General features: G+C 41.6%; 1 protein-coding gene across 4 annotated transcripts in view; it reads right to left on the bottom strand.

Moving 5' to 3' along the window:
- Positions 1–20433, bottom strand: part of LOC126185002 (serine/threonine-protein kinase stk11-like) — a 118196-nt gene that overhangs the window by 71482 nt on the left and 26281 nt on the right. For all 4 annotated transcript variants that reach the window (XR_007536926.1, XM_049927724.1, XM_049927722.1 and 1 more), the window contains exons 2-3: positions 15313–15486; positions 8801–8933 (exon numbers count right to left, since the gene is read on the bottom strand). Coding sequence is in view for 3 of the 4 variants with exons in the window: in XM_049927724.1 (XP_049783681.1) it covers positions 8801–8933; positions 15313–15486 (307 nt within the window). In the remaining variant the exon portion in view is untranslated. The remainder of the gene's footprint in view (positions 1–8800; positions 8934–15312; positions 15487–20433) is intronic.

Here is a 20433-nt window from a genome sequence, read left to right as displayed (position 1 = left end):
TTCTGTACTTGTATATATACGTTTGGATGTAGCTGTATTGAGTTGATGTACTGGTGGATATTGTGTGGTATGACTCCTGTAGTTGATAGTATAATAGGTATAATGTCAACTTTATCCTGATGCCACATGTCCTTGACTTCCTCAGCCAGTTGGATGTATTTTTCAATTTTTTCTCCTCATTTAGAAATGGAGCTGTTGCTTGGATTGTGTCAGGGATTCAAGGATGGAGAAAGAAATACACCCTTTCAAAGGAACCATTCCGGCTGTTGTCTGGAGTGATTTAGTTAGAAGATTTTAAAAATCAGAATCGCGTTTTAGTCCTTTAAACACTGTATTTCAGACACTTTCTGACCCCAAATAAAGAAGATTTTACAGTGCTTAAAATAACTGTAAACAAAAAAAATCGGGTTAAGATGAAAACGCTAAAAATCAGTTTAGTAAACATAACGGTGCTTTAGAAACATTTCTGTAATTTACAAATACTGCAAAATCAATACATATACATGTCTAAAATTATTAATTAAAAGTAAAGTAAAACATGTAAACAAAATCCACTTACACCATGAAACAAGAAGCCTGTCTTCAGTGTTTTATACAAAAATATTTACAAGACTTTCTCATCCACTACCTATTCTTCCTAGATCTGCCTTTGCTTATATAATATAGAACCCTCACTGATGACTGAACATAACTTTCTCTACAATGATACTCTTTTAGCACTCTTCACAGCATGAATCTGATCCTTTGAAAAATTATACAGGTTTGTGATTATCCAGATTGTCTACTGCGACCAAGTACCTTTGTAGTCTAGTTCACATATGTATGGACACGTCATGCTGGACTACTCGCCCATGTCCTACGCGATCTCTGCCCTGCTGGTTTCATTATTGTTTGAACCAGACAGTGTGTATTTATTTATTTTTTGAGTTTAGACAGCTGTCAATCACTGCGCTGTGTCATTTCTGTGTTTAAGAATGTCAAAGTGCAAGAGAGAGGTGTTATCATTCAAAGATAAAATAAATGTTAAACGTTATTGATTCAGTAAAAAGATGGTTGGTTGGTTGGTTGGTTGGTTGAGGTTTAAGGGACCAAACAGCAAGATCATCAGTCCCTTGTTTCAAATGTGCTCCATTCCGCTAATGTGACATCTCAGGAAAGTCAGAACAATAAAAGGGAAAAGGCTAAAAACGTAAAAGGGCAGTCATGTTGTCAATGGTAAAAACAAAACGAGGGAAGTCAGCAAGAGAACAAACCCAACGCTATGCTGAAGCAGCATAGCCAAGACCACCTGTGCCTTAAAAGGTACAACCGCTAGAATGTAGAAAGTACGTATGGGAAAAGGAGACTAACCAAAAGGGTAAAAACAGAGTAAAAGGGGAAGAAAAGAGGATTTCGGTCAGGGAGGTGAATCGGGAACCTCCGAACACTGCTTACAGTGGGAGACACCCAAACACTCACCACCCTGCCCCAATACCAGATAGAGATTAAAAACCTTAAAACTGAGAATAAAAACCACTTTCCCGGAGGAAACCAAGAACCGGAGAGACCATCCGGGAATCGTCAGCCAACATCAAAGGTAAAGTGTGGGGGAGTCTGTACTTATCACGCAGAGCCAAAAGAAGGGGGCATTCAACCAAAATGTGGGCTACCGACTGGAAGGCTCCACAACCACAAAGTGGGGGTGGCTCATCACGCAAGAGAAAACCATGGGTCAGCCTGCTATGGCCAATGCGGAGACGACACAGTGTGGTTGAGTCCTTTCGGGAGAGGCGAAAGGAAGAATGCCATGGGTCTGGTGTCACCTTAATCACACGAAGTTTATTAGACACAGGAGTAGCCTCCCAAGAATTGGCCCATGACTGTGCGAAGTGGGATTTGATGTGAAGCCGTAAATCCGCTGCAGAAGGGGTTACAGAAAATGGGGGGTAAGTGACTGCTCCCCCAGCCAAATGATCAGCGAGCTCATTACCCGGGATACCCACATGGCCAGGGACCCAAAGGAAGTCAACGGAACAAGCAGCACGGTGAATATCAGCGAGATGGTCATGGAAGGCAGATACCAAGGCATGGCGCGAAAAACACCGGTCAATAGCAAGAAGGCCACTCATCGAGTCCGTACATAACAAAACACTGTTGTGTTGGGACTGTTTAATAAAGGTAAGGGCCTGGGAAATTGCCATCAATTCCGCAGTAAACACCCCACATGTAGGTGGCAGCAGATGATTATCCATTCCGACAGAGGACGTGAAGGCATACCCCACATGATCAGCAGATTTAGAGCCATCAGTGTAAAAAACAACAGCATCCCAAAACTCCCATAAAATTTGGCGGAAAAAGGAACGGAACATCACTGGGGGGATGGAATCTTTTGGACCTCGGCGGAGATCCATCCCAATACGAGGCTGAGGAACTAACCAAGGGGGGGTGGAGGGGAAGGTGCAAGGAAGGCAGGACAAAGAAGAAAGCTGAAAATCACGGCAAAGAGACGCAAGGCGGAGCCCAACCGGTAAACCCGCCCGAAGGCGGGAGTCGGGTGGGCGACATCCATGGTCTGGGAACAGGATAGAATAGGAAGGATGAGTGGGAGAGGAACGGATAGTGAGTGCATAAGACACCAGAAGCTGGGACCGCCAAACAGAAAGGGGGGGGGGGATCCCAGCTTCAACCAGGAGACTATCAACAGGGCTAGTAGGGAAGGCACCGGTGGCCAAACGGATACCACGATGGTGGACTGGATCCAGCACATGTAGTGTGGAAGGAGCAGCTGAACCATAAACTTGACAACCATAGTCCAAGCGAGACAGAACTAGAGCACGATAAAGACGGAGAAGAAGGGAACGGTCCGCACCCCAAGAGGAGTGGGCAAGGAAGCGAAGGACATTGAGTTTACGGAAACATCCTACCTTCAGATGTCTGATATGGGGCAGCCAAGTGAGCTTGTTGTCAAAAAGAAGACCCAGGAAACGAAACTGTGAGACCACAGGCAATCGGTGGACATCAAGATAGAGCTCTGGATCAGGGTGGATCATAGTATGGTGACAGAAGTGGACCACCCGTGATTTTAGAGGAGAGAATTGGAACCCATGTGAGAGGGTCCATGCAGAGACACGCCGTATAGCTCCCTGGAGCTGCCGCTCTGCAGATGCCATCGAAGAGGAACTAACCCAAATGCAGAAATCATCCACATACAGGGCAGGGGCGACCAAAGGACAGACAGAGGCCACAAGTCCATCGATAGCAATGAGGAAAAGAAGGACACTCAAGACAGAAACCTGTGGGATGCCCGTCTCCTGGGTCCATGGAGAACTAAAAACAGTACCAACTCGAACTCTGAATGACTGGTGGAACAGGAACTGGTGGATAAAAATCAGGAGTGGGCCCCGAAGACCCCACTGATGAAGGGTAAGTAAGATGTGATGGCGCCAGGCCATGTCATAGGCCTTGCGAAGGTCAAAAAACACTGCAACCAAATGGCGGCGCTGGGAAAAAGCCTGCCGAACTGCGGATTCCAAGCGAAGTAAATGATCGATTGGAGACCGTCCCTCTCGAAAGCCACACTGGTAAGGGGACAATAGATCCCGAGATTCGAGGACCCAATTGAGCCGACGGGCTACCATCCGTTCAAGTAACTTACAAACAACATTGGTCAAACTAATTAGACGATAGCTGTCAACAGATAGGGGGTTCTTACCAGGCTTAAGGACAGGAACCACGATGCTATCCCTCCACTGAGAAGGGAAGTCACGCTGGAGCCAGATACGGTTTAACACCTGAAGAAGATGTTGCCGTTGTGGAGCACTGAGATGTTGAAGCAGTTGGTTATGAATGGAATCTGGGCCGGGGGCCATATCATGAGAAGAAGAAAGTTCAGAAAGAAATTCCCATTCAGTAAAAGGTTCGTTGTAAGATTCTGACTCACAAGGGGTAAAACATAAGGTGGAAGCTTCAGCCCGCTGTTTCAGGTGAAGGAAAGCAGCTGGATAGGAGGCTGATGCTGAGGCCACTGCAAAATGGGTCGCAAGATGTTCTGCAAGAACTAATGGGTCCGTACAAAGGCCATCTGGGAGGTGAAGGCCTGGGAGGGTGGACTGCCAATGGCAACCTTGGACAGAGGTGACAGAGGGACAGTAGAACCAAGAGAAGAAACGAATCGTTCCCAACATGTCTGCTGGCTCTGTTTGATTAAATAACGGGCTTTAGCACGGAGGCATTTAAAGGTAGTAAGGCTGGCTACGGATGGGTGCCTCTTAAAATGTTGCAAAGCTCGATGGCGATCTCGGATGGCAATGGCAATGGCCATACTCCACCATGGGACTTGCCGGCGACGAAATGGTCCAGATGAGCACAGGACAGCAAGGTTAGCAGCGTGAACAATCGCGTCAGGCACGTCACTTAGGACGTCATCAATACAACCCGACAAAGAGGGAGAAAACATGACCTGTGCAGTGTATAGAGGCCAATCGTCGCGTTGGAAAGACCAACGAGGTAACCTATCCATCGGGGAGCGGGAAGGGAGCGAGATAATCAACGGGAAATGGTCACTATCACAAAGGTTGTCGTGTGGCGACCAGTGTAATGAAAGGAGGAGAGAGGGAGAAGAAAGAGAAAGATCAATGGCAGAAAAGGTACCACGACCGGCACTGAAATGAGTAGGGGAGCCATCATTAAGAAGGCACAAGTCGTGGTCTGCAATAAACTGGTCTATAAGAAGACCTCTTCTAGATGGAAAGGCACTGCCCCACAAGGGATGATGAGCATTAAAATCCCCAAGGATGAGAAAGGGAGGAGGAAGTTGCTGAAGAAGGCCAGTTAAGGCAGCAGGTGTAAGAGTCCTGTCAGGAGGGAGAAAGATTGCAAACTGTGACCGCAGAGTCTAGGTGGACCCTAACAGCAACCGCTTCCAATGTAGTTTGAAGAGGAATCCCCGTGCTAGCAATGTCTGTACGGACCAACGTACAACCACCACCAGACGCCCGCAGGGGTCCGACCCGATTTCGACAGAAAACACGGAACCCACGGAGGGTCGGTGAGTGAGAATCAGTAAAATGAGATTCCTGGAGAACCCCACAAGCTGCAGAGTAAGACGAAAGAAGGGATTTCAATTCCGGAAGGTGAAGATAGTATCCATTACAGTTCCATTGCAGAACCACAGAACAACGATTTAAATTGGGGCTGAACACGCTAAAGCCAGTCATACCGCTGGGTCCCCACCCATCACCGACAAGGAGAGGGCGAAATCCATGAACGACAGGTCAGAATCTGGTTGTGAAGTCGGGGAAGGGACCTCTGGTGACACCAGAGGCTCTTTGTCCCGGGACTTATGTTTCTTCTTTTCAGGCTGAGATCGAGGAGGGCTGTGTGGCATAAAGGAGCCAGCTGCAGCAAGATCAGGAACAGAAAGAGACCGGGCGACCTGGGGGCCGACAGACTGCAGCTCTCGCGGTCGTTGCGCGACAGCACACCTTTGGCCTTGGATGTGCTGGGAAGGGGCATCCTGGGAGAGGCACCCTTGACCGGCAGATGCCGAAGGAGTGGGACACTTCTCCGGCTGGGGAGGGGGAGCAGCGCCCAGAGGAGAAGGTGTGGGAGCCGCAGGGGAGAGGGGGAGGAGAGGGGTCTGGGACGGGGGTAAGGAAGGGGGAGGAAGGGGTGAAGATGTAACCAAGGCGTAACTAGATGTCATGGACAAAGGGTGAAGACATGTATATTTCTTACGGGCCTCTGTGTAGGTTAAACGATCGAGGGACTTATACTCTTGTATCTTTTTTTCCTTCTTATATACTGGGCAATCTGGCGAATGTGGAGAATGACTACCTTGACAATTTACACACACAGGAGGGAGGAACACAGGGACTCCCCTCATGGAGTGGACGTCCACAGTCACCACAGAGAGGGGCCTGTGAACAGCGGGAAGACATGTGTCCAAAACGCAAGCACTTAAAACACCTCATAGGAGGTGGGATGTACGGCTTTCACATCACATCGATAAACCATAATCTTAACTTTCCCGGGGAGGGTATCCCCTTCAAAGGCCAGGATAAAGGCACCAGTATCAATGCGATTGTCTTTAGGACCCTTCTGGACACGCCGAACAAAGTGAACACCCTGCCGTCCGAGATTGTCCCGAAGTTCCTTATCAGTTTGAAGGATGAGGTCCCTGTGAAAAATCACACCTTGTACCATATTTAGAGACTGGTGGGGGGTAATGGACACAGGAATTGTGCCAAGATGGGTACAGGCACGAAGGGCCGCAGATTGGGCAGCTAAAGCAGTTTTGATCAGCAACAAACCCGACCGCAGCTTGCTCAGGGAGTCCACTTTGCCTAACTTGTCTTCAATGTGTTCCACAAAGAATAAAGGTTTGGTATTGGTGAAAGTAACTCCATCAGTCCTGGTGCAAACTAGATAACGGGGGAAAGGTTTCGCCCCTAGCCAACGGGATTGAGCCTCTTCCCAGGGGGTAGCCATGGAAGGGAAGGCCGAAGGGGCAAGAGAAGAAGCACTTGAAGAATCAGTTCCACGCAGAGAGATGGCCTCAGAAGAACGGCCAGAGTTCTGGACCCGTATGCATTTCATTTGCATAGCGTCTGCCCTGATACCACTCACTCCGATCAGGGGCTCTCCTCACGGGCGCCACCCAGCCACAGCAAGGGCCGTCTGGCACGGCGGCCATTGCCGGCAGTTCCGATGCTCCAGGATGACGAGCAACCACTCCAAGGCATGCATGAGGAGGTCACAGCTCAGGTATCAGAAGTGTGATCCCTGAGTTTTCAGGGGGCTCAACCAAAAGGGTACATAGTGACCCCACCACACAGGCTGGCTACCGTGCTGGCTATGCACCCTAGCATCAGACAATGACGTGAAAGAAAAGGTGGAATGTACTAGGAGGGCGCACATCGGAGACACTAGGTAAGGTGCTCTTCCCCAAATGGCTCACACTACGGAGGAGAAATTTTGTAATGGAGGTCAAACCCCGGAGGGGGACCAAGGAATGCCAAAAGGAGGAGATGATTACGCAACAAAGCTGGATTGTAAAACCAACAGAACCAGGAGGATAGCGGGGGCCAACATAAGCAAGGACACCAAGAGAGGGAGAGGAGAGGGTGATGGGAAAGGAGCAAGGAGGGGAAAGGAGGGGGAAGGGGAAGGGGAAGGAAATGCAGCCCTGGAGAGAAAGAAGGCTGCAATAGCTCGGGGCCCCGTGCTCGCCACGCATGGGGGGGGGGGGGTCATTAAAAAGAAAAGAAAAGAATAGAATAGAATAGAATAGAAAAACTGGTTGTAAGTTAGCTGACGAGGATAGTGTAGGTACTTTGACGATAAGAGAACTTTTGGAAGAAGTTTTGTATTGTTGGCTTTTAAAAAACAGTCAACTGGGCAACAATATCTGGCCCTTTGTTCTGTGAAAAGGCATTACAGTTAAACAAAAAAAATGGATGGCAAGTAACAGATGGATGCACCGACTGAAATCTTGTCATAAAACTCACAAACTGGAAACAGAAGGTGAAAAAAATGTCAGTTGATGTAGATGCAGTAGATTTCTTTAAAGATGGTTTTAAAAAAGAGTTGTTGAAAATGACTATTACGTGGACTTTGTTTACAATGCTGATGAGATTGTTGGATTAAATTGGAAATCATTACTTTCAAACTCTCTAGCTTCTCAGCAAGAGAGTTCAGCTAAATGATATAAAACTAGTAAAGAGTGAATAACAATATTAGTTTGCACAAACACTACTGGGACCCATAAAATGCCTTTGCTCCTCATCGGAAAATCAAACATGTGCTTTAAAAGTATCATTGTTCCTTACATTTACGGAAGTCAAAAGTTGCCTGGATGAACACCAAACTATTAATTGACTGGTACAACAACAATTTTATCACTGAAACAAAATAAATAAATAAAATAAAAAAATAATTTCAAAACAAAATTGGTAAACGAGGAAAGGTCTTACTTTTACTGGATAATGTGCCAACTGCTGAACTGTTGGAGACAGAAAATGGGATGTTTCCTGTGAAATTTTGCCTACTTATGTGTTATTCTTGCTACAATCAATAGATGAAAGTGTTACTGCAACATTAAAATGACTTCAAGAGAACTTTTACATAGATTGTTATCTGCTGATGAAGACAACTTAGAAGTCTTCTTGTCATTTTTCAAGCAAATGAATTTGAAGGAGTGTTGTTACAGGGTTGTAGACACATGGTATTTGGTTGAAACAAAGACTCTGAAGAAAGCTTGTAACAGAATATTATATGGGAGCACAAAAATTCAATAACTGATATGGATGATTCTGTTTTGGAGGATATAAATGAGCTAATGACAAACATACTAATATACCAGGAATTTAGTGCTTATCATATTAAAGACTGGCTTACTTGTGACAGTAATGATAAAGGTTTTCCGATCATGTTGGATGATGAAATTGTTGAAGACATGCTGCATGCAAACAAACAGCAGGAAATGCATAAAGATGGAACATAAGAAAATATAAAAGCAGAAAATGACGCAGACCATCTCATGCGAAAGCAACATGACAAAGTACCCAAAAGATAACCATGTGTGGGCAACATAGGTTACCTTTCTAGAATTAATAACACAAAAATCTCTCTTCTTCATACATTCGATTATCCAGATTGTTGATAAACTGAATGACTTATGACAACAATTAGTCTAGTTAATCGAGTCTCCATTATAGATGCAGACTTAAAAACTGAGAAAGTATGTATTATCTATACAAATGACAAACAATGAAACTAACTACAGATAAATCTGAACTACACCTACTAAAATATAACTTACCTCCGCAACTCCAAGATCTGATATCTTGAGTGTTTCGTCAAGTGTCAGAAGCAAATTTCCTGGTTTTATGTCCTTGTGAACAATTCCTTTGCTATGAAGATACTCCAAGCCATCAATAAGTTGATTAAAGTACCTAGCATAGATTTTGCAATTAATGGGATACCTAGAGTTTGCTAAACACAATCATTTCTTTAATTATTTTTGCAAATATTTAAATTAAAGGTAAAGAAAGAGTTGTCTTCAGAGTTATATACTACTGGCCATTAAAATTGCTACACCAAGAAGAAATGCAGATGATAAATGGGTATTCATTGGACAAATATATTATACTAGAACTGACATGTGATTACATTTTCAGGCAATTTGGGTGTATAGATCCAGAGAAATCAGTACCCAGAACAACCACCTCTGGCCATAATAACGGCCTTGATACGCCTGGGTATTGAGTCAAACAGAGCTTGGGTGGCGTGTACAGGTACAGCTGCCCATGCAGCTTCAAGATGATACCACAGTTCATCAAGAGTAGTGACTGGTGTATTGTGACGAGCCAGTTGCTCGACCACCACTGACCAGACGTTTTCAATTGGTGAGAGATCTGGAGAGTGTGCTGGCCAGGGCAGCAGTCGAACATTTTCTGTATCCAGAAAGGCCCGTACAGGATCTGCAACATGCGGTCGTGCATTATCCTGCTGAAATGTAGGGTTTCGCAGGGATTGAATGAAGGGTAAAGCCACTGGTCGTAACACATCTGAAACATAACGTCCACTGTTCAAAGTGCCGTTAATGCGAACAAGAGGTGACCAAGACATCTAACCAATGGCACCCCGTACCATCACGCCGGGTGATACACCAGTATGGCGATGTCGAATACACGCTTCCAATGTGCGTTCACTGCGATGTCACCAAACACGGATGTGACCATTATGATGCTGTAAACAGAACCTGGATTCATCCGAAAAAAATGACGTTTTGCCATTCGTGCACCCAGGTTCGTCATTGAGTACACCATCGCAGGCACTCCTGTCTGTGATGCAGCGTCAAGGGTAACCGCAGCCATGGTCTCCGAGCTGATAGTCCATGCTGCTGCAAACGTCGTCGAACTGTTGTCTTGCAAACGTCCCCATCTGTTGGCTCAGGGATCGAGAAGTGGCTCCACGATCCGTTACAGCCATGCGGATAAGATGCCTGTTATCTCGACTGCTAGTGATACGAGGCCGTTGGGATGCAGTACGGCATTCTGTACTACCCTCCTGAACCCATCGATTCCATATTCTGCTAACAGTCATTGGATCTCGACCAACGCGAGCAGCAATGTCGCGATACGATAAACCGCAATCGCGATAGGCTACAATCCGACCTTTATCAAAGTCGGAAACGTGATGGTACGCATTTCTCCTCCTTACACGAGGCATCACAACATCGTTTCACCAGGCAACGCCGGTCAACTGCTGTTTGTGTATGAGAAATCGGTTCAAAACTTTCCTCATGTCAGCACGTTGTAGGTGTTGCCACCAGCGCCAACCTTGTGTCAATGGTCTGAAAAGCTAATCATTCGCATATCACAGCATCTTCTTCCTGTCAGGTAAATTTCGCGTCTGTAGCACGTCATCTTCATGGTGTAGCAATTTGAATGGCCAGTAGTGTATTTCCACTGAGTGCAATCAAATAGAACTAAAAATAATTATCTTGAAATAGCCCCAATGTTCAGAAGTGGAGCAGACAACAAGGAGAAGAAATGTGAAGGAAAGAGGAATAAGTCCTCATCTGATAAATGCAATCACAGTCTATTAACTAATAAAACTATAAAATTGAAAACACAGTACTATAATATTTCATAATCACTTCTGATAACAATTCTGCAAAAGGTACAAAGCTTTCACAATATATCCTGTAAATCGAACGTCAACTGTCACTCTGTGAGTACAGTGTTGTTCCTCTAAAATTAAACCTCGTATGAAGGGCACCTTTCTCTGTTGGCATTCCAACAACATAACTACGTGAAACAGCTGCTGCTAATTCTTTACATGTGAAAACAAATAGAAATATCTTTATCACTACCACCACCACCACCACCACCACCACCACCACCACCACCACAACTGTACCGATAAAAGTCAACTGCAGCAAAATTCAAGTGGAGTGCTCATGGCTGTAAGAACCAAATCCAGAAAATAATGAATTCTGAGACTGTATGTCATCTAGTCAAGAGATCAAGCCTGTCAGTGTCATAACAGTATACAGGATCTAGTGATGTGCTGTTATCACTATGCAGTTTTGTGGTGCACTGACTTTTCTGTAACACTGAAACTCTGGAGTTCAATATCTATTTCCCAAACAAATGTGGCACAGAGCTACCCGATTACACTTGGGCTCTCAGCTCTACTGGTAACAATTATTAAATCTATTGGTAGTTTTCAATGAAGATACTAATTAATAAAATATGTCCTTGTAACAGGAGGGAATATTTTTAAAAAAGGAAGAAAGAAGCAGAAAAGAAAAGGGAACTGGTGACAAACTGAGCATAACACACAAGATATTTATGATGAAACATTAAGTTAAATGGACACCACAGTGGACAATTAGTTGGAGATGGTATGCACCTGTATTCCACAGCCTGGACAGCCACAATACCAAATCAGCAGACTTTATCAGAGCTCTCATATACCAAGGACCTGCAACTACAACTGGGAGTGATATTTCTCACCTACATTCTGCTTCACCAAGAAGAAATTTACATTATGTGTCAGGACAAAAATGAGAATTTGAACACTGGCTCTATATTATTATAACATTCAAAACAATCCTTCGCTTTGCCTTCGCAGCTTCCACAGCAATTGACAAAGCCCCACTTGCAGTTATGACCAGAATCCAGTCAGTCTTAGTTATGTACAGTGTAAAAGGCAAATTACATGATACTCTTCTCTCCAGATTTACTCAGAAATACTTACCGGTTGATTTGGGTTAATTCTGTGCACAGCTACAGTTCTAAAAGCAATCTAAATAAGGGCTGCCAGCCTTGCTTTGACTCAGGCGAAAGGGTTAAACTTGTTGCTTTTGCAAAATCAATAATTCATGCTCTATAGCTGTCTAACACCATTCAGCAAGACTTGGAAATTCAGCTATTGAACTGGAAAATGTACACTAAAAACTGTCAAGAGACCACTTTCAGCTGGTTTCTAACAGCTTATGCTGATAATCACCTAAACACAAAAACAGATAACAATTCGAAGTAAGAAGGTAGAAAGCCACATGAGAATGCCACAATTCAAGTTTCCACAGAAAAAATGTAATTTATTGGCTTCAATTAAACCTCACAAAGTCAGTCACTTTCATTGACCACTACCTCCACTTTCCTAATGGCTCCACACACTATGACGCCCCTTCCTACCGAAATACACACACTCACTAAACTGCAGCACCTGCCAAGAAAACTGGGATATTTATCATAATTCTGTGGCCACACATGGGAACACACTTTAAAACTATTTCAAAACTTTCTATATTGGCAGACAAATTCTACTGATTGCCTAGGAGCACTCAATCCCAACCCAGAATACTCAACACACTTAGAACATAACTTCTTTACACTGGTCACACGACGCTCTTCTTAAGCCTGCGAGGGCTACTGAGCAAGGCCTCCTTTTTCAAGCATGAAACTGCTTCATAAAACTGTTTCAATGTTCAGGCCTCTCTACCAATCACTCTAAGGAGCAGAAAACAATCATTGTCATTTTCACTGGCCATTTTCCACTCCCACTAATACCACTCCTCTTTATAAAAGTTCATTTCAAACAGGAACTGGAAAACACCTGCCACCTTGGGAAGTCACTAGCCTTTAAGCCAGCATAGAAGCTTTCAGCCACAACCCATCTTAATGGATTACAGAAAGATCAGTGCACCACCTGACAAGTCTGGACAAAGCCCTTTCCCTGGAATACTGAAAACCAGCTTTGGCACTCACAGCAGGATGAGACCACAGACATAGTCAGTACTGATATGTTACATGCTTATTCAAATGAGCTACTGCCAGTGATTAAGTACAAAAAGTGTCTTCTTATAGCGACTGAGTATTTGCTGTGTAAATTCTTCTGTTTCAATTTAAGTCTTCAAAACGAACAGCAATATTTAAAAGCTAGACAACTTAAGGTGAATACTGCATATTATTCTTGCTGTTTGTTTTTGTGATTTTTTTTTTTTTTTTTTTTTGCCAGTCTTAATAATGAGCTACTCAAAAATAGTACTGTACAAGGCATCAATGGGTGGCAACTGCAAAAATTCCATTTTAAAGATAGCAAATGTCAAGATGAACAGAATTTCTCTAATAGTGGCAAAAATAAATTAACACGAAGACAATATGTATCTACCTTTGCAGATTTTTAAAATTCGTATGATGCCATTGACCATGACGCTCTACAGAACAAATTTGCAGGAATGGGAGTTGTTGAAAAGCTACTAGAGATTATCAGAGCAATCTTGGCTAACACTAAGTCTAAATATAATTCTATGGATATTTCTAAAACCCACTGAAATAAAAATAGAGTTCCGAAGGGAGATGGAGCTTCATCTCTCTTGTTTAACTGTGTATCAGAAAAAATACAAGAATGGTGCAAATAATTAAAACTTGGGAAACTGTTTAAATCTTTAAGGATCAAGACTATGAAGAATGGTTTGGAAATAATAATTTTGCATTTTGCAAATGACATGGCAATAATGACTGAAGATTTTGAAATAGCCAGAAACATAATTTACTGAAAGAATTAGCAGACCAAATGAGTTGCAAATATCTTTTGAAAAAAAACTGAAGTAACAATGAACTTGAAGAAAAATACAGCCTAGCTGAATACTAGGCACATAACAACAAAATGTGTAAGAGCTTTATATACCTGGCCAAAAGGGTTACAGCAATTTGGCTAGACAAAGCTTTTAAAGCAGCAGCCAGAATAGAAAGAAATAGCTTTTCAAACCACACAAAACAACTGCAACAAAAATTTCTTTTACTTAAAAACACTGAAATTCATAATTAAAACTGTCCTTGAGCCAGTGTATTTATAAGCAGCTGAGTGTCTCAGCCAGTCTGCAATATGTTTAGTAGCAGAATTAGGGTGGAAAAAGAAGATTTTATGCAACATACTGGGTCCAAATTATAAAACCATAATTTACATAAAAAATCTACACAATAAGTATATTACCATACAGAAAAAAATTACAGACACGTTGCGCAAATGCAGATTTCAGTTTTACAGCCACTAATGAATGAATGGCTCCAAATGGACAAAATGGCTCATTTGCCATCTTTGAGTCAAAACTGGAAACATGGATACAACAGTATATGAATGTAAAAAAAGACGAGGCTATGGGTATACAATGAGGAGAGACACAAAACTTACATATCTTCAGAACAGCAATAGTACTACTCAGGACTTTGGGGCTATAGCGCCAGTCAGACAGACAAATGCTGTGCTAGACACCAAATTAATGACAAAAATTTGGCTTAAGTAAAAAAAACAAAGGGAAAAACTGTCATAATGGTAGTAATCTTAGTCTGTCCTTCGATGGCAGATAAAAAATATACACCACGCATTTACTTTAATGAGCTGCAATTTATGAAGCAGTATTTGTGTGCATGATTACATATAAATGTTATTAAAAGCCTCTTATCCAGGTACAAAAACCTGTTGTTTGTTAAAATTTCACATGACACCAAAAGCACACACATCAGATGAACAGATACTCAATTCTAATAAGTATTACAGAAGTAGTAAGTCAAGATAATGAAAAAAAAAAAAAAAAAACTTCTCATCACGTCTAATATGAATGACACAGTAAAAAAAAAAAAAAAAGTGTAGCTGCAACTGGTGACAGATTTACAGCAGTTCTTATAAGAATGAGATTATACAACAGCATCCCTCTCAATGTATAGTTTGCATGGACACTCTCACTGTACTCATTATTGTGTTTTAACTGCCAGTATAAAGCCACACTTTTGCTTCAAAATAAACATCCAAAACTGAGAAATGTGTAACACCAACATGTGGCAATGAATATAGTTATGGGAAGTCTTTGGCACAATATAAATAATGGAAGGAGTAAAGGTAACAACTCACTCTACAGCTGAGGTGTTAAGCTGCCAATATGCAACTAGAAGACACCTGAAGAGTGTGCCGCCCCCCCCCCCCTCCCCCCACACACACACACACCACAAATGACACTGACTGATAAAGGACTTTATTATTTACATACATAACGGTGTTCTTATATAGAGCAGGTGTCAGATCACCAGACTAGGTTTTCTCCACAAATGGAGAGTACACAAATGTTTAATGAGCTCACCCATATCCGCTTGTGAACAAAGTCTGCTATAAATATATCAATGGAAATGACATCCTAAACTGTAAAAAATTTATTTTACTATAGTATTTCCTTTAGTTCAGTGCAAAAACTTTTACAGCATACTCATTAACTTTTAGCTGTGTTGAAAATGAAACTAGCATTAGATACGGACAAAAACTAACCCATGTGCTTGCCAAAGTGGGAACTTCTTTTTAGGTGCACTTTCAAGCATATCTTGTAGTCCTCCAACGCAATATTCCAATACCATATACATTTTCTGTTTTTCATCGTTGTACAGCACCTCCACCAAATGTATTACATTCTTGTGTTGTAGTGTTTTCAGCAGTTGAATCTCCCTATAAAGTAAAGAACTTTCATTTAAGATTCACAACATTTGAAAATAAAACAAGACCTGTGTGAAAAAGTCTGATAAATTTTACTACCTGCTAAACATCTACAAAAAATATATCTAATAAACAAACAAACAAAAAAAGAAACAAACACACACACACACACACACACACACACACACACACACACACACCAGCAGCATTGCTGTTCTTATAAAAGACTGCTGTGTGCTGTGGCTGTGAGCTGAGCAAAAGCCCTTAATCACAAATTTCAACAATTCTTCAAGAAGTTAGCTGATGGCTTCATACATCTACATGACTGCTCTGCAATTCAAAATTAAGTGTATGTTGAGGATTCACTGAACCACCTTCAAGTTATTTCTCTACCATTCCACTATCTAACAGTGGGTGAGAAAAATGAACATTTAAATCTTCCTGTGTAAGCTCTGATCTCTTGTATTTTATTCATATGATCATTTCTCCCTATGGAGGTGGGTGCCAACAAAATATTTTCACATTCAGAGAAAAAAGATGGTGACTGAAATTTTGTGAAAAGATCCCATTACAATGAAAATTGCCTTTGTTTTAATGACTGCCACCCCAACTCCTGTGTTACACACATGGCATTCTTTCCCCTATTTTGCAATAATACAAAACAAGCTGCCCTTCTTTGAACTTTTTTGATGTCTTCCACCAATCCTATCTTATGTATATCCCAAACTGCACAGCAATACTCCAAAAGAGGACAGACAAGTGCAGGGTAGGCAGTCATTTTAGCAGACCTCTTGCATCATGTTACTGTATTTATAATGGTAATCCCGAAGTATTTAGTAGAATTCAAAGCCTTTAGATTTGTGAGATTTTGTAGATTCCTTTTAGTATTCATGTACATGACTTCACACATTTGCACCACAGAGCTGTGGAGTCACCTTAAGCAACCCAGAGGAGCATCACAAACTAAAAGTGGTTAACAGTACAGCTGAGTGTGTGTGAGATCTACATGTTTTCAATATTAGACCCCTCTCCCTTAAATCAGGGTTAAAAAAAAAAAAAAAAAAAGAGACTACAAACTACTCGCAAAAATGCTTCAACAGACGAGAATATTAAGGTATTGCTGATTATGTGTGCAAGCATTTAGAAAAATATTACGGTTTGAAATACTTTGAGTGAGAAGAAAGTAGCACAGTTCACAAATTATCTGTATTATTAGCAGGTGACACCAGAAATTTATTGTAATGACATATTTCGGTCAAATCCAAATAGCAGTAGTAGTAAAATGAAGTCAGATGAGGTAGAAACTGTTTGCATATGATACTGTTTCACAAGGGCAACCTCAAAGTTTTGATTGGATCTTTCTGGTACCCATCACACTCATCAGCAGAAGTAAATGAAAACTTCAGAGTGTATCACACTGTTGATAGCATACACATCAGGTGCATGCCATTTTCAAGTCATCTTTCACAAGATGAAAACTGAGGAATGTTGACACTATGCAACTGGCACATAATTGTGAAGATACGATATATGTACATACCACACTAGTAGAGTAAGTAAACTATTTAGTGTCAACAAGAGTTAGCTATAATTTGTGACTAAAACACTGAGTTGTAAACTTTACAGTAAAAGGGAGACCACAACTCCCATTGACCTATATGAAAAAGGGCAGCAAAGGTAATTCATAAATAATATAACCTACATAGCGTGTCCATAAATTAATGCTCAAGCTTTTCACAATGTTATGTGATGTTATCGATGGTAGGCAATGAAAACCTCATAACTCTAACCATCTGTGAAAACCCTTAATTCCATTAATTAGTAACTCCATTATCAACAAGTGCTGGTCATACAGAGTTTAGGTAGTTAAAACTTTCGGAAGTAAGTTTAAAAGTTTGTTTACATTAGTGTTTATTTACGGATTAGTAGGCTACAGGTTACGAAACTACTGTAGTCCTGTGCCAACTTACTCTCTGCTTTTGTGTTAAGTTTTTCTATCAAACCATGTGTGACAAATGTGGTGGTTGCCGTAGAATTTTGAAAGAGGGGGTGTTCTGTGTAGGCTAAGTTATGGTTTCATTGGGGCGAATGTAGTGGCGAAGAAACGAGGGTAGAAAATGAGGCTCTCCCATGGCAGTGTAGGTTATGTACAAAGGACAGAAAAAATCGTGGAACAGGAGGCAAAAATTTGTGCCCTTAAGGCTCAATTAGAAAATGCGAACTTGGAATTACATAGGTTAAGGGAGAAAAGAGAGACTGGGAACTGGGAAAAGGTAGCAAGCAAAGGGCGAAAAAGGGAAACAGTTGAAAAAAACTCCAAATTCAATTAGCAAATCAGTTTGGCTTGTTATCTGAAGTGGAGGAAGGGCCTCATCTAGATGTAGTTGAAAGTAGGTTGAAGCAGAATATTAGCTTAAAGAAAAAAAAGACAGGTCGGGATCAAACCAGAATAGGAAAAGAAGAATTCTGCTTATAGGCAGCAGTCATGGGAGTGGTGTGGGCCAGCAGCTTCAGGAGAAATTAGTTGCAGGGTACCAGGTCACAAGTTCTGTGAAAATAGCCTTAGCCAGGTGACAGAAAACTTAGGTCAGCTATGCAGGGACTTTGAAAAGGAAGATCACATAATTATAGTTGGGGGAGCAGGAAACAGCCTGGCTGTGAATCCAAGATACAGTATTAGGAGTGACCTGGATAAAATAGGAGCAGAAACTGAGCACACAAATGTGGGGTTTGTGTAGGTCTTTCAGCACCATGATCAGCCCTGGGTAAACACTGCTGTAAGGCTTGTTAACACTGAGCTGAACAGGATGCTCCAGACACTGGCAAAATCTCACATAAGTGCTGTTCCAGTAAATGCTGTTGGTAGGTTGGGATACACTATATATGGCCTGCACCTGAATAGGATGGGGAAAAGTAAGTTAGTTTCTCTATTAGCAGAAACTGTAAGGGGGTCCACAGTCACACAAGGGGTGATCCCTGTGGTTAATGGGTCCAGGCAGACAGGTTTTTTAGGTTAAAGCCAAAGTCCAGACAGATGACAAAAAAATGTTTCAAATGGCTCTGAGCACTATGGGACTTAACATTGGAGGTCATCAGTCCCCTAGTACTTAGAACTGCTTAAACCTAACTAACCTAAGGACATCACACACATCCATGCCCGAGGCAGGATTTGAGCCTGCGACCGTAGCAGTCACTCGATTCCAGTCTGAAGCGCCTAGAACCGCTCGGCTACAACAGCCGGCAGACAGATGACAGTCAAGATAAATAGAACAAAAGAAACTTCAAGTACAGTTAACTGGAGTAAAGCTAAGAGCAGTATCAACATACAAAATCAACATACAAAATATCAGGGGAATAAAAAATATAGTAGATGAGCTATCAATGTGTTTAGATGATCTCAAAAATAAGAATGAAATTGATATAATCTGTCTGTCTGAGCACCATGTAACTGTGGACATGGATAGTGTCAGTGTAAGTGGGTATAATTTAGCATCTTACACTTGTAGGTCTAGGATGGATAAAGGAGGAGTTACCATTTTCATAAAACAAGGGTATAAATGCAAAACTGTAGAAGTAAGCAAATTTTGTGTTGATCAGTAGTTTGAGGCTTGTGCATGTGAACTTCAGCTAGATAACGTAGTATTGATATTAGCAACAGTCTACAGGTCCCCATTATGAGACTGGGAGCTGTTCATAAAAAAGTTTGACTCCATATTATGCTGTCTGTCAGACAAAGAAGAAGTTATTAATCTGTGGTGATTTAAATGTAAACTTTCTAAGTAATTCTGAGAGGAAAAGTGAACTAGAAGTGTTATTAACAACATATAACTTAGAATCAGTGATCAATTTCCCTACACGTATAGCTCAGGACAGTAGCACGCTAATAGATAATGTATTTGTACAGAATGAGGATGTAAAACAAACACGTGCTTTCCCTGTGGTATGTGGATTGTCAGACCATTATGCACATCTGATTAACTTACAAAACCTAACAGGGTGTACAGTTCAGAAACCATTAAGTGAAAGTGTGAGGTCGCTCTAACCGGTATCTACACAACACCTCACTTCAGAGAAAGCTTAAGAAATGTTAATTGGGGAGGTGCATATAATGAGCCAAATGCTAATAAGTGCAAAATATTTCTTGATAAATTTATATCCCTCTTTGAACATTGTTTCCCAAAGAAAATTACTAAATGTAACACCACACACTTTTCAAAGAAACCTTGGATTACTACATACCTGTAGTGTCTTCAGAAAGAAAAAGAAAACTGTACGAGACAGCAAGAACTAGTAAAGATCCAGAAGTAGTTTTACACTATAAAAATAATTGTAACATACTGAGAAAAGTTGTAAGGAAATCAAGAAATATTTATGTTAGAGAAGAAATTAACAACTCCGGCAATAAAATAAAATCAATATGGAATGCTGTTACAAGGGAGACAGGAAAAGTAACCACTGGGGTAGGTAGTATTACTGTTAAAGAGAGTACTGAAGTAGCTAATGTATTTAACACTCATTTCTTAAGTGTAGGAGAAAAAATTGGGGAGAACAGTTCAAAAGAAAAAGCTAGGCTGTACATGGAAGAGTCTGTTTTGAAAAATTTAGTCATATAAGTTTCACCTAACAATCTCTTGTTAAATAAGTAAAATTATTAAATCCCTGAAAAATAAATGTTCTGTTGGAGTAGATGACATCTCTAATAAGATAGTAAAACAATGTGGAGCAATTACAGCTGATGTTCTGAGTCACACACATAATGCATCACTAACTCAAGATATTTTCCAGACAGGTTAAAATTTGCCATTGTCAGGCCTCTCTATAAAAAAAGGGGGACACGACAGATGTCAATAATTATCGGCCAGTATCCTTGCTTACGGCATTCTCAAAAAACTTCGAGAAAGTAATGTACTCAAGAGTGGTTAGCCATCTCAACAGCAATGGGATACTTAGTAAATCACA

The sequence above is a fragment of the Schistocerca cancellata genome, chromosome 4, assembly GCF_023864275.1.
Source record: "Schistocerca cancellata isolate TAMUIC-IGC-003103 chromosome 4, iqSchCanc2.1, whole genome shotgun sequence".
NCBI lineage: Eukaryota > Metazoa > Arthropoda > Insecta > Orthoptera > Acrididae > Schistocerca > Schistocerca cancellata.
This window is presented reverse-complemented; position numbering and strand designations above follow the sequence as displayed.